At 40.4% G+C, this 13,893-nt stretch overlaps 1 protein-coding gene across 1 annotated transcript; it reads left to right on the top strand.

Moving 5' to 3' along the window:
• The first annotated feature begins 1,739 nt into the window (after positions 1 to 1,739).
• Positions 1,740 to 12,148, top strand: kcnh6b (potassium voltage-gated channel, subfamily H (eag-related), member 6b). The gene is made up of 12 exons (XM_053640378.1): positions 1,740 to 1,895; positions 3,688 to 3,696; positions 4,633 to 5,058; positions 5,348 to 5,744; positions 6,369 to 6,568; positions 6,720 to 6,972; positions 7,248 to 7,441; positions 7,519 to 7,624; positions 7,712 to 7,981; positions 8,190 to 8,361; positions 10,668 to 10,866; positions 11,849 to 12,148. The coding sequence occupies exons 1-12, from the start codon at positions 1,740 to 1,742 to the stop codon at positions 12,146 to 12,148; spliced, it is 2,682 nt and encodes an 893-aa protein (XP_053496353.1).
• Positions 12,149 to 13,893: the final 1,745 nt, after the last annotated feature.

Genomic DNA, 13,893 nt, shown 5'->3' on the forward strand with positions numbered 1-13,893 from the left:
GAAATGGTCACGCAAACGTGTTTAAAAAAAATTTTTTTAAGTCTTATAAATTCCCATCTGTCTCTAGTGAATCTATTTAAAAAATGCCAAATCTCCCAAGAGGCACCTGATAACTTCAGCTTTGACATTTACAGTCACACTGCTGATGGCGTTTCTTCATTCAGATCTCATGAAAGCAGGCCTGCTTAATGTGCCGTGAAATCTAAAGATCATCCCCTGCTCTAAATGCAGACCCGCATCCGGACACTCGGTCAATACCGTACCACGATAGCCGCTCTGTAGCTGCACTGGACATTGATTAGTCAGGTGCCAATACTATGGCTTTTCTTCTATCTTTTAATTTATTAGTCCGTTTAAGTCTTTCTTTATCGTCATCATTGTTGTTGACATGTGATGTGTGAAACGATCGAGCCATCTGGCGGTTTGATTTGTTAATGAGCTTCCCACTGCTGTGGCGAGTGATCGATTAGTTCTCGCTTTGGAGAATGATTCTGTGTGAGGGACCACAGTGCTGACACTCAGTCGCAAGAAGACTATGCGAGTCTAAAAAAGACGAAGGGCTCGTTAAAATCCGGAACACAAGACAAACGGAGGAAACGACACGCTATTCCGGTAAGAGCAAAGACTTTTCATCCTGGTTCTCGCTTTGAATCGAACGGTGGGTGGATCACGAGAGAATTTCTTGGTCGTTTGACCTTCCTTTAATAAACTTTCTTTATATGGCGTTCATATTCACTTTTAAAATGCAGATTTAAATATTTTTTAAAGAAATAAAAGGTGGTTAAAAAAAAAAAATTCATTAAAATAGACAATAATATAAATAAATAATGCACAAAATAGCATTGACAGAGAGAAAATAATATACAATATAAAAACATCAACTAAAATGTGTGTGTGTGTATATATATATAGAATTATAGATACAGAATTCAGTGTTAATCCAGTGCATTTTTCTAGACAATAAATTACAGCGTCAACAAATTCATTTTGGAAATGTAAATAAACATCGTCCCAAATGGTGTCTTAAGAGCCATGTAACCTTCGTTTTTATTCACATCTATCACTGATTTAAAAAAATAATAATAATAATAATAATAATAAGTCCTTTTTTTATTATTAGCCATACTTTTACTAGCACATTACTTTTACTTCTACTTTAATTTATAAATATTTTAACTATTGCACTATATATCAAATTTATGTAAAAATTCCAAAAGGTTTCCAAATAGTAGAAAACATACCATTCCATTATTTCATTATATCATTCCAAAAAAAAAAGAATAATAATGGCGTATATTTTATGAACAGCATCTTTTGGAAAATATTTTTGCCTTCACTTCCTGCAGGCTAGATTGTTTTAATAAAACGTCTTAACCACTTTCTCCAAAAAGATTATTAGACAGCTGATGCCCATTGAACTGCTGCTACAAGAATACTAACCAGGAACAACAGAAATGCCCCAATTCCCAGATCCTTCCACTACAGGATCAAATTTAGTGTCACTACATATATTTTTTATGAGTTAAGGGACTTACTGACATGCTGGAAGTAGGCTAGAAGGCCTGACCAAAACATGGTGAAGCAGCTTTCAGCCACTACATTACCCACAGCTGGAAACAGTTCCTTCCCAGGACACCTCAGCTGTTCCCATACTTTGTTCACCAAACTGGTCCTAACTTCCTCTTACCATGTGACTACGCAGGTTTGGTGTGCTGAGCTCTCCTGCTAACCCTGACCAGATGAAGTGCGGAGTTGCCAACCGCTTCCCACCTTTCTCCCTCAGGTTTAGCCGTCCCAGGCGTTCCATCTCCAGGAGTTCGCCCTCAAACATCGAGCTCGTCACCATCCCTAAGGTGAAGGAACACAAACAGAACATCACCGAGAAGGTCACCCAAGTAGATCAATGAGATACGTGTGAGCTAGGGGTATTTGTATAGTGCCACTATTTGTGTCGGATTTGTATCTGTGATCTCTCCAAATTTAAACCCAAAGTGATAGTAGGTGTTGGGAATGGTTTGATTGGTTTGGCTAGACAGGTGGTGTTGAGAATCCAGGAGAAGTCCTCTGTGATGTACACAACAACAACTTGGAGCTTTTGACTCTCTCCACAGCATACATATAACATAAGTGATATGCAGTAGCGAGTGATCACCACAGGTCTTCCTGAAGTCAATAATCATCTCATGTTTTGTCAAAATTGAGAGATGGTGTCTTGCAGGATTCCAGTCCTGATGCACACCTCTAGTCTCAACTCCGTGAACCATAAGCTTTTTCTCTCTTTTAATTTGTGTCTGTTTAGAACACATTATCTGTTTGATCAAAATAATGTATTCTCTTTTTTTGGTTACATCCCTAATGTGGGTCCAAATGTTCATGTAAGTATGTTGCGCTAGATGTTCATCAAGGAATCAATTGCTGCCCGTTTGGTTTGACAGAATGCATAGGGACAGGAGTGTGGTGAACATCCACTAGTGGAAAGATCGTTAGAACAGAGATTTCGCCACAGAGAGGGATTGCAATCAAATCAATCCCTAATGTCAGCTGAAGTCCACTCCCTTTGTTTTGTTTTTTTCTCCCAGTGATGAAGCACAATGTGCAACCTCTGAAACTTGCATTTACACCTTCTGTGGGAGATCATTTTCATCCAGTCCCCTCTACTATAACCACAACCTTTTGGACATAAATACCACCTCTTCATGTCAAATTTGGAACCGTTCATCTTTCCACATCCCTGTTCTCTTTAATTTGACCCTGCACTCTAATAGTCCAGTTTGCGGCAGTTTGTAGGTCAGGGCAATTTCATTCATCAGAGCAAACCCAGATGGAAAACAATAAAAAAACACCAAGAAATCATTAAGAGGGGATAATGATTCCTTGTAAATCCATATTGTTTAAAAGGGTAGTGTTTTCACTCATGCACAAACAGGAAGGAATGGGAGTGTGATGGTAAAGAACGGAAGAAAACCCTCTCAGGTGTGGATGGATGAACAGAAGCATAGACTCAGGTCTGAGTATGCATGTGACCAGATTCTATTTGGCCCGTTAACATTCAGACAGTATTTTAGGTATTTTCCTTTATATTTTCTGAACTCAACTTCTGAATTCAGGATCTGGCTCAGAATATCTGGCAACAAATTGACAGCTGCAAGACTTGGTCTGGTGTTACACAGCTAAGAAGCCTTTTTTTTTGTAGAAAGGCATTTTATGATTGACTTTGACAATGTCAATCACAAACCTCTCCTGTCTATTCTCAAGACTCTTGGAATTAGTGATAGTGGTGTTTTGCTTCTTACCTGGAGGGATGATCATATCAAGTGACTTGGAGGGGATCCACATGTGCTTCATGTAGTCTCTGCACTGGTGTCCCACAAAGCTCAGTGCTGGGTCCACATGTTTTTCATGTTTTCTGACACCCAACTCATGCTCTCCTTTCCTCCTTCAGACACTCATGTTTCAGTACAAATCTCAGCATGGCTGGCAGACATTTTGTCATGGATGGCAGCTCGTCAGCTGAAACTAAATCCTAGCAAGACTAAGCCTAGAGATGCATGCAACCTTAGCATACAGTAGTTGGACCCTAAGGTGGACAAGCAACTATCCTTCTCAGTTCACATTACTAACCTTACTCTGTCATGCAAGTTTCTCCTTTACAGCAACAGGAGGATCTGGCAATTTCTATCCATGGAGGCCACTCAGGTGCTTGAGACTGGACTTCTTCAACTTGCTCCTGGCAGGTCTGCCTGGTGTGCCATCTGACCCTTGTAATTGATCCAGAATGCTGCTGTACAGCTTTTTACTCTCCCCAAATTCTCCCATGTCACCCCATTACCGCGTTCCCTCCACTAGGTGCATGCAGCTGTCCATATTAGATTTAAAACACTGATGCTCACGTGCAAAGCCAAAAATGGACCAGGCCCCAACTAGCTGAAGGCACTTATCACACCCCACTATGCACCACATTCCCTTGGAGCATCTGCATGGCCTGACTGACCTACTGTCCCACAAGGTAGAAAGAAGACATGAATCAAGACTTCTCTGTTCTGGCACCCAGGTAGTAGAATAAACTTCCCATGACTGGCTGAACAGTTCGCTGGCTGCTCTTCACCAAGCACTTGAATGAACATTTATTTTTTATTTATTTACAAACACTCCCTTAATGTGTGTGTTTTCCTTTCTTGCTGTAATATCTTCCTCCTAACAGGGATTTAGCTCAACGGTATTCTTAGACTCTGACCTATTAAACCAGCACGATGATATGTGTTTTGATTGAGACTACAAAGCATTTCTGTAAGTCAGTCTGGCTAAGGCATTTGCTAAATGTAAATGTGAAAGAGATTCTAGCTAAATGCTAAATACCAAAAAAAAAAAAAAAACCAACATGGCATGATGATCATTTTGGTGGGCTCAAGGCAGCCAGTACACCAATGTATTTACCAAATTTCCATCTCTGGCATACCTGAATACACACAAAAAAAAAAGCTACATGTGCCTTTTATTATTCTAGCCATCTTACAAATACAATTTTCACAATGTGACTTATTTTCCCATGATCTGCTTTTTGGTGCCTGTTGTACTGTAAATTTGTACTCATGCCAAGACAAAAGCGCTCTGTATATGCGTCTCTTCATACAGACGCTGCCTCTGGGTACGAATGTGTACCCCGAGTATCAGCTCCAGAATCCAGACATCCATAAGTGGATCATGCTGCACTACAGTCCCTTTAAAGCAGTGTGGGATTGGGTCATCCTGCTGCTAGTGCTCTACACTGCAATCTTCACCCCCTACTCAGCCGCGTTCCTGCTTAACGAGCTGGCACAGAAACAGCGACGCGTCTGCGGTTACACCTGCAACCCGCTCAACATTGTGGATGCCATTGTGGATATTCTGTTCATGGTGGACATCGTGATCAGCTTTCGCACCACATATGTCAATCATAACGATGAGGTGGTAACACATCCTAAACTCATTGCCATCCACTACATTAAAGGCTGGTTTCTTATTGACATGGTGGCTGCCCTGCCTTTTGACCTGCTCATCTTTAAATCTGGGTCAGATGAGGTGAGAAAATATCTAGAAACCTTCTTTGTAGTGGAAGGATATTGAACTTGGCTAACAGTGGCCCCAAATTTGGCCTGCCTACAAAGACTAAATAAAAAGCATTACATTTTTTAAATATACATTAAAACTTCCCATTAGATGCCCTGCGCTGATAATTTTCTAAGCTTTCAATTCAACGTTGGTTACTGAAAGATGAATGAGTGAAAAATAGTAGACTGTTTGAAAAATACTAACTGATAAAAATCCCTATCCTTCCCTTCTAACACTGCTTGCTATTGTTTAACTTCAGACGACAACCATTCTGATTGGTCTCCTGAAGACCGCACGACTGCTCCGATTGGTTCGTGTGGCCAGGAAGTTAGATCGGTACTCAGAGTATGGAGCTGCAGTCCTATTCTTGCTCATGTGTACATTTGTGCTCATCGCTCATTGGCTGGCATGTATCTGGTATGCCATTGGCCATGTGGAGAGGCCCTACATGAAAACAGGCTGGTTGGATAACCTGGCTGATCAACTGGGGAAGTATTATAATGACAGTGACGCCACCTCAGGACCTTCCATAAAGGATATGTATGTCACTGCACTGTACTTCACCTTCAGCAGCCTGACCAGTGTGGGTTTTGGGAATGTCTCACCCAACACCAACTCTGAAAAAATCTTCTCCATCTGTGTCATGCTTATTGGCTGTAAGTCATTCCACATACATTCAACTCTTAACCGCTCTTACGTTACTAGTTCCAACTGTCATCCTAAAGGTCCAAATTTAAAGGGACTCTGCCTTGAGGATGCAAGGGATGTATCTTTGTGGGCACCAACCGAGTGACAAGAGTTTGTACTTTGAAAGCTACAGCCTTGTATCCTAGTTTTCTTAGATTGTTGAACAAATTCTGAGGCTTTTCTTATATTATCAGTTTCCAAAAGGTACAGAAAAAGTAGATGTACCCCCTAAGGTAGTGTACTCTTAAAGGCACACTCTATTCTGTATCCTTTATCTAAGTATATAAGGAATGTACCATGGAAGGTACCATCTTGGTGACAAGAGTTTATACCTAGAAAACTATAGTGTAGTACTCTAGTTTCCTGAAATTATGTCAAGTCTTATGCTTTTAATACATTATCAGAAAAGGTATCTGTACCCTCTAAGGTAAAACTTTGGTCCTTGAGGTCCAAATTTAAAGGTACACTACATGTGAGGATGCAAGGGATGTCTTTATATGAATAAAAGCCCCTTGTAAATTGAAGTTTTAACTGCATGTTAATCTTTACTTGAAGAAGCCAGATTACTTTTATGTTGTTCTCCAATCTTCCAGCCCTGATGTATGCCAGCATATTTGGGAATGTCTCAGCAATCATACAGCGTCTTTATTCTGGAACCACACGCTACCACACGCAGTTGCTGAGGGTCAAAGAGTTCATCCGTTTCCACCAAATACCACCAGGTCTGAGGCAGAGGCTGGAAGAGTATTTCCAGCATGCTTGGTCCTACACCAACGGCATTGATATGAATGCAGTAAGGGACATGTGCTCCTCAACACCATGTAGTCAAACAATCTGTGAACCTAGACAAGCAATATAATTGACTGATAACATAATTATGATGGATATGATGTGTTGCTTGGTATTTTTGGATAAAACTTCTTTTGTTCTTGACCTTCTTGTAGGTTTTGAAAGGATTTCCTGAATGCTTACAGGCTGATATCTGCCTGCACTTGAACCGCAACCTGCTACAGAACTGCAAGGCCTTCAAAGGGGCCAGTAAAGCCTGCCTGAGAGCCCTGGCTGTGCGTTTAAAAACCACCCACTCTCCACCAGGGGACACTCTCTACCATCACGGCGATATTCTCCATACACTTTACTTCATCTCTCATGGCTCAATTCAGGTGTCCTGCAATGAAGTTGTGCTTGCTATACTAGGTGAGCACAGTGATCTATGGAGCATAATCTGTTTTAACCCTCTTTGTTTACTTAAAAGTGGAGAAAAGTGTGGAGATCAGTATATCAGAACGTGCAATGTTCTAATCTACAATTCAGTTTTATTTGTATAGCACTTTTAATAATAGATCTCATCACAAAGCAGCTTTATAGAATTCCAGATGTAAACAGTGAGGTCTTCGCCATAGTACATAATACCGTTGTTAATTATTATTTGACAGTTCCAAATGATTTCTTCCATATGCACTCCTGTGCAGGCAAGAACAATATATTTGGCGAGCCCATAAACTTGTACACAGAACCTGGACACTGCAATGCTGATGTGAGGACACTCACCTATTCTGATCTCCATCGAATCCAGAGAGATGATCTCTTGGAGGTCCTAGACATGTACCCAGCCTTTGCTGAAAGCTTCTGGAGAAATCTGGAGATCACCTTCAACCTCAGAGAAGTACACATGCACCATTATTCTTTATGGAACATACAAAGCTTTGGTTCAAAGTCCACATGAATCTCGTCTGTAATCAGGTAGATGAGGTCCTTCACACCCTACACAGTGAAGATAATGGCTGCCATTACCATATTAATCACTCAAGACGTCACAAAAACTCACTGGAGAGACGCAACAGACCAGGTAAGTAGACAACCACATTGAGCAAAGGATACCTAGTTTAACTTTTAAATTAAGTTAAAATGCCCACTTTTTATACATCCTGGACAGATGGAATGGATCAAGATGATTCCTATTCAGTTCAAACATGTACTGGCCAGGGTCATCACTGCTTTGCTGGCCCTCACACTCACTGGGATGAACTGTGTAGCTGTGTCTCCTCCAGAACTCAGTCTAGTGAGAACATCAACAAACCACCTCTTTCTCACAGCCAGGTATACACCCCTGAAGGAGACCCCCAGGATTACCCTCCATCTGCCCTACGGGTGATTCCACCCAACAACAAATCTGGGATGGGCATAGAGCCTGGCATGGACAGAGGTAGTTACTCCAATCTATGGGGTAGTTGACCTTGCTGTAATATACCTGGAACAAATAACCATCTAAATTGTTTTGTGTTCAATTTTTTTGTATCCTTGACTGGAATAACTGCGTTGAGTAAATAAGAGCACAAAACAGTTCATAGAAGGCTCAAAAACATTAAATAATTTCTGGATCCGCCAAATTCCTGTCTATCCTACTGTAGGAGCTCATCCTTCTGGATTGTACCATTACTGGCCAGATCGTTGGTCCACTCAATATGCAGGCCGCTCTTATAGATCCTCTTCCGTCCAAGCCTCATATCATCCACCTCCATTTGCAGAAGACTGTTCCAGCGAGCTTGAGTCCAGACTAGAGTTACTGCAAAGTCAGCTTAACAGGTAGGTCATTTAAAATGTTTATTTCTGGCCCATTTATTTGCAAGCATTGAGGTGTACTTAATAGTATGCAAAAATACAGTATAGTGCATTCCATGTTAATCAAAAGATTGCAAATGTTTTTGTTCTGACTCTGTACTACACTATTTTAGGTCCAGTGTTTGACATAGAAAATCAAGAACCTTTCACTGTTTGCCCCTGAAAATGACAGACAGTCCCCTCCTAAAGTATTGGAATGGCAAGGACAATTCTTTTGTTCTAAATGAAAAATATTGGAACATGTGTTTTTGTTTTTTTTCTTTTGTTGCCCAGGTATGCTCTGTTAGATTGATTGTTTAAACAGGTAATAGCTCTGAATGTCTACTTTTGGTTTGAGCCCTGGGTTTCACCTGTAAAGACATCTGTTGTTCAAAAGGATAAACCAACATGGAGAGCAGAGAGCTGTCTAAGGGAGAAAAGCAAGTCATTCTGAAGCTGGGAAAAGAGGGACAATCTATCAGAGCTATTGCGCGAGCATTGGGCATAGTCAGTACAACAATTCTGAATGTCCTGAAAAAGAAAAAAACCTCTGGTATACTAACAATCGGACATCAAACAGGTATGCCAAGGAAAACAACAGTAGTTGATGACATACATTGTGAGATCTGTAAAGAAAAACCCCAAAACAGCGGTCAGTGACATCCCAAACAACCTCCACAGGGCAGGGGTGAAGGTATCACAATCCACTGTTCGAAGAAGACTTCAAGAGCAGAAATATAGAGTCCATACCACAAGACCATCCACTCATCAGTACTAAGAAGCAGAAGGCCAGATTGCAATTTGCAAAGAAATACAGAGATGAGCCAGAAAGTTCTGGAACCAAGATTAACCTCTACCAAAGTAATGGAAAAGTCAAAATGTGGAGAAAGAAAGGATCTGCTCATCATCCAAAACATCAGTCAAGTACAATGGAGGTAGTATCATGGCTTGGGCTTGCATGATTGCTTCTAGAATGGGCTCGCTCTCATGATAGTAGCAGCAGAATGAATTCAGAAGCCAAATTACAGAGAAATGCTAAATGCTAGTCTAATTGAGAGGAATTTCATCATGCAGCAAGACAATGATCCAAAACACACTGACAACTCAACAAAGAACCTCATCAGGTGGAAAAAGTGAAAGGTTTTAGACTGACCGAGTCAATCACCAGACCTTAACCCCATTCGAGCAGCATTTCACCTCCTGAAGAGGAGACTGAAGGGAGAACCCTAAGTTGTTTAACACATCCAGATGTACATATTAGGAAATGAAGTCTGAAATTCTGATCTATCATCTCATATAAAATTTTTGATCTCAAACTGAAATGTCTTCAGTGTACAGAATAAACAAAAGAATTGGCTTTGCCATTCCAATGCTTTTAGAGGGGACTGTAAACGTTTGGAATGTTGACGCACCATTCACTGACTTGGTTAGGTCTGACCAGTAGTCGTTCAGAATTCATCCTGTTGCCGCTGCTTTTGGCGTTGCATCATTGATGAAGATAAGTGATGTAGTATCCCTTGTAGCAACCTGTTCCCATGCTTCACAAATGATACTGGGCAGATGTGAAAATTTTAATTGCATACCAATTATATTTCTCCTCCATGCTTTTTGAATATCATGTTTGAATGTCATTTGAATGTTTAAGTTTTTATCTCATTTGTTCCTGACAGCTTGATCCAGATCTGAGGTGGGGGGAGGTGTGTGTGTTGGGGGGGGGGGTTTTCCCCTATACCTTCTCCTTGAGTTCTTGTGGGTTATTAGACATGAATTTTCTTAGGGCTGTGCCGGTGCAATCTTCTCAGTATGGTTATTTTACCCAGAGGTTCTCAACTATAGTCCTGGGGACCCACTTCTCTGCACAGTGTTAATGGTTCCGTGATTCAGGGCTCCTGAGTGACTATATGTGTTCACCGTATAGTTGCGATGGTATAGCCATCCATGGCTGGGAGCCAAGGGAGCAAAATTGGCTGTGCTCTCTGGGTGGGAGGGATGGCATACTCTCTCCTCTGGGTCAATCACGGCAACATACAATCGTGGGCATCTGTGAGCTCATGTATGCAGAAGAGAACAGAGTGCTTTCTTCTCAGCAGCATGTGTAGCAGTTCAAAAAGGTGCAGTCTTTGAACCCTTTGGGAAGTTGGGAAGAATTGTAAGGGGCAGTGAGTCCATTGGACTAACCCAAACTAGTGATCAACAGCCTCTGATATGTTCTCACTGTTAAGAACACCTTGAGCCTACCTTGGTAGAAAAAAGTTTGGCTAAAGGCATGAATTTCACATCTCATCTTCTAGACTGGAGACACGAATGACTGCAGACATTAATGTGATTCTTCAGCTCCTCCAGAGACAGATTACCCCTGTACCCCCAGCATACAGCTCTGTATCACCTGGTAGCCAGTGCCCAGACCCCTCGATCCTGTATGGAACTAGCACGCCAGTACTCTACAACCTGTACCCCATTCAAATGGAGAGCAGCACTACTATGATCCAGGTGAAGAAAAGTTCACAGTTTTTGTAATGACCAAGTGAAATTGTCTCTCATTGTCTACAGTCCATTCTGAAGGGATCATGACTATGCCCTCCTCATTTCAAAGACTCCACCGTCTACAGTGAGAACCGTGAAGGGTCTCCGCCTCTTTAGGGATCAAACATATTCATTCATACAGCCTTTTGAACTTCATTTGAAAGAACAAGCATAACAAGAACAAGTATTGCAGTTTAGTAACTAACCACACTATGCCCACGCTATCACCAGTTTCATTTAGGAACGCGTGGTCGGATCTCGTCAATTTTAAACCAAATATGTGATGGTACCTGAAATAGCGATTAAACATGAAACCTACTGTACAGAGTTCAGTTTGTTTAAGACCTCTATATGTCAATATCAGAAAATGAAAGCTGAAATTCTGATCTACATATTCATCTTTTGATCTCAAGCCCAAATGTGTAGCAAAAACAAAAGAATTGGCTTTCCTGTTCCAACACTTTCCAGAGGGGCTCAAAATCAAGTGCAAAAGCTAGAATAATGTTGTATTACATAAAATCCAGAGAGTAGCATGGGACAAAAAAAAAGACAAAGTACAAAGATAAGGTTCGACTATACAAAAGTGTGTATCAGCTGTTAACTAAGTATGACGTGATGTCATTGTCTCTGGCCGATGACGTCAATCCCATTCGCTGGTTCCTGAACATGTAGGAGAGATAGAAGACACAGAAAATCAAAATAAGTCCAAGGAAGTAACACAGCACACAGAATCTCAGGAGCAAGTGTGCCCCCACTGGGCCATCCAAATGACGAGTCTTCAGTTTCAAAGCAGTCTTCATCACTTCAGAATGGACCCTAACCATTACCCTTATTTTCAGAAATGCACAGTTCAGAGCTGATATGATTCCAAATAACTTTTCATAAGGCACTGGACATAAGGTACAGTTTTTGCTATTCAGAATTTAACGTGTAACTTGTATCTCATCAGAGCGCGACCAGACCCGTTTCGGCATTCACGACAAAGTCTTTGGATTCCCAGCTCAGCAGCATCCATTTGATGACGACAGCCAAGAATGAAGAAAGTACCAGACGGATTAGCTCAAAGACATCGCCCGCTGTGACCCCCATCCTCCAGGCAGCACCCAGCGTGATGGATACAACACGGCTTCACGCTGCTCTGAGGTTCTCCTCGCTGCCGGGTAATTTAGATTCCTCGTTAGCCTTGGCTGAAATCCATAAACATGTATCTGACCCCGGCTTAACCTTGAACCAGCGACTGCAAAGCTGAGCTTGCACAAGAACTCTGGGTTTCAATAAAGCACAGGCATGTGTTCAGGATTTTGCTTGCATTGCTGGAGAAAAACAAAACCAATTACTGTGAGTTTCATCAGAATGTACAAAGACAAGCTAAAGAAGAGTATACAACGACCAGGGGCAATCCCATCAACAATCACAACCATTATGCATTACAGAATTTTGCAATGTATCCGAGCGTGCATCTGTGCAGAAAGTGCAACGTTTCCCACCACTGCCACCGTCTTCTCGGGTAACCAGCTAACCGCACGGGAAGAACGTGAGATCAGTCTAGGATTGGAACAAAGCGTTGAATTTACAAGGATTTCTGAGCATGCGAAACTGAAGCGCCGAGAATAAAAACCCAGTATATGTCCGAATCAAAGAAGACAACTCGGTTAATTCGGTCCCTCCAGGATTTTGCGATCGCAGAAAAGAATGCAAAATCAAGCAAACTTGATGACGCGATATTTGGAGGAGCTTGCCACTTTTCGAAATTACCGCAGGTTTGAGGCCAAGACGTCACAATGTGATGCACGTCAAACTTGAGTACAGCTATAAATAATAATAATAATAATAAAAATATTTTTTTTTTTAAAAAAAAGGTCTCGTTTCGCTGTGAAAGTCCGTGCGAAACAATTTTGTGCGATTGCAATTTCGCCAATTCAAAGTAGTTGCACAAAGGACTCGCAAGTTGTATCGCAAATTTCGAAGAAAAAAAATTAAGCATTTTCGGCCGCAACGATCAAAAAATAAATAAAACTCAGCGAAATCCTGTATGGACTGTTCACTAAATAGCGAACTAGCTAGAAAGTTTAGTAATGTAGCGTGGTGTATTACTGAGGCATTTCTTTCTTGTTATTGTTTTCCCTTTCTTTCATTTTGTCTTTCTTTCTTTTCTTAATTTTACTAAATTAACTAAATTACATGGCTAGATAGTTTTGTAATATTGTCTGTTGTTATTGGTCAAATGTTTTTCTTGTTTTGAATTGCGTCTTTTTTTAATAGCTTCATTTTTCTTTCTTTCCTTTATTCGCTTTCCTTTCCATATTTCATTCATGTCCTTAATCTTTCTTCCTTTCGCCTTAAATTCTTTACCACTGTACCCCCCACCACCACCACCTTCTTTCATTCCTTTTTCATATTTTTACTCCATGCCTAATCGGCATGCTTTATTAATGAAAAGAAAATATTGTGTAGTATAATATAATGTGAAGAAAATGCATACAGGTTATGCGTAATATACAAATATATTTTCTTTTTTTTCACCCAGTGGAAACAAGTGGATACATCTTGATTAGCTTTTACAAAAAAAAAAAAAACAACAACAACAACAACAAAAATCACAATGTACATTTGTTGTTTTTTTTTTCTTAATAACTATAAAATAAAACACACTACGGTCCGAATGGATAATCCGTAATACGTTAAAGACGCAACTTATTCACAAAAGTTGGCAGTTTTCAGACATCAGAGTGCAACAACTCTAAAAATACAGTAAAATACACTATGTACCATAAAAATTAAGATACAAAAAAAAAAATCCTCAAAACATACAAACGTATAAAAAGATACTTTTGTTAAAATCACAAACGATACATTAATTAATTTTCACAACTCCTTCAATGTACTCTGTATCGATTTCTTTTTTTCCCCCCCTCATTAGTGTTGCAAAGTTTTGCTCAAGTTCCTTCTACATATGTTCTATAGCTTAAAAATTATATATTTTTTAAACTACAA

Source organism: Ictalurus furcatus, chromosome 13 (assembly GCF_023375685.1).
Source record: "Ictalurus furcatus strain D&B chromosome 13, Billie_1.0, whole genome shotgun sequence".
NCBI classification, from domain to species: domain Eukaryota; kingdom Metazoa; phylum Chordata; class Actinopteri; order Siluriformes; family Ictaluridae; genus Ictalurus; species Ictalurus furcatus.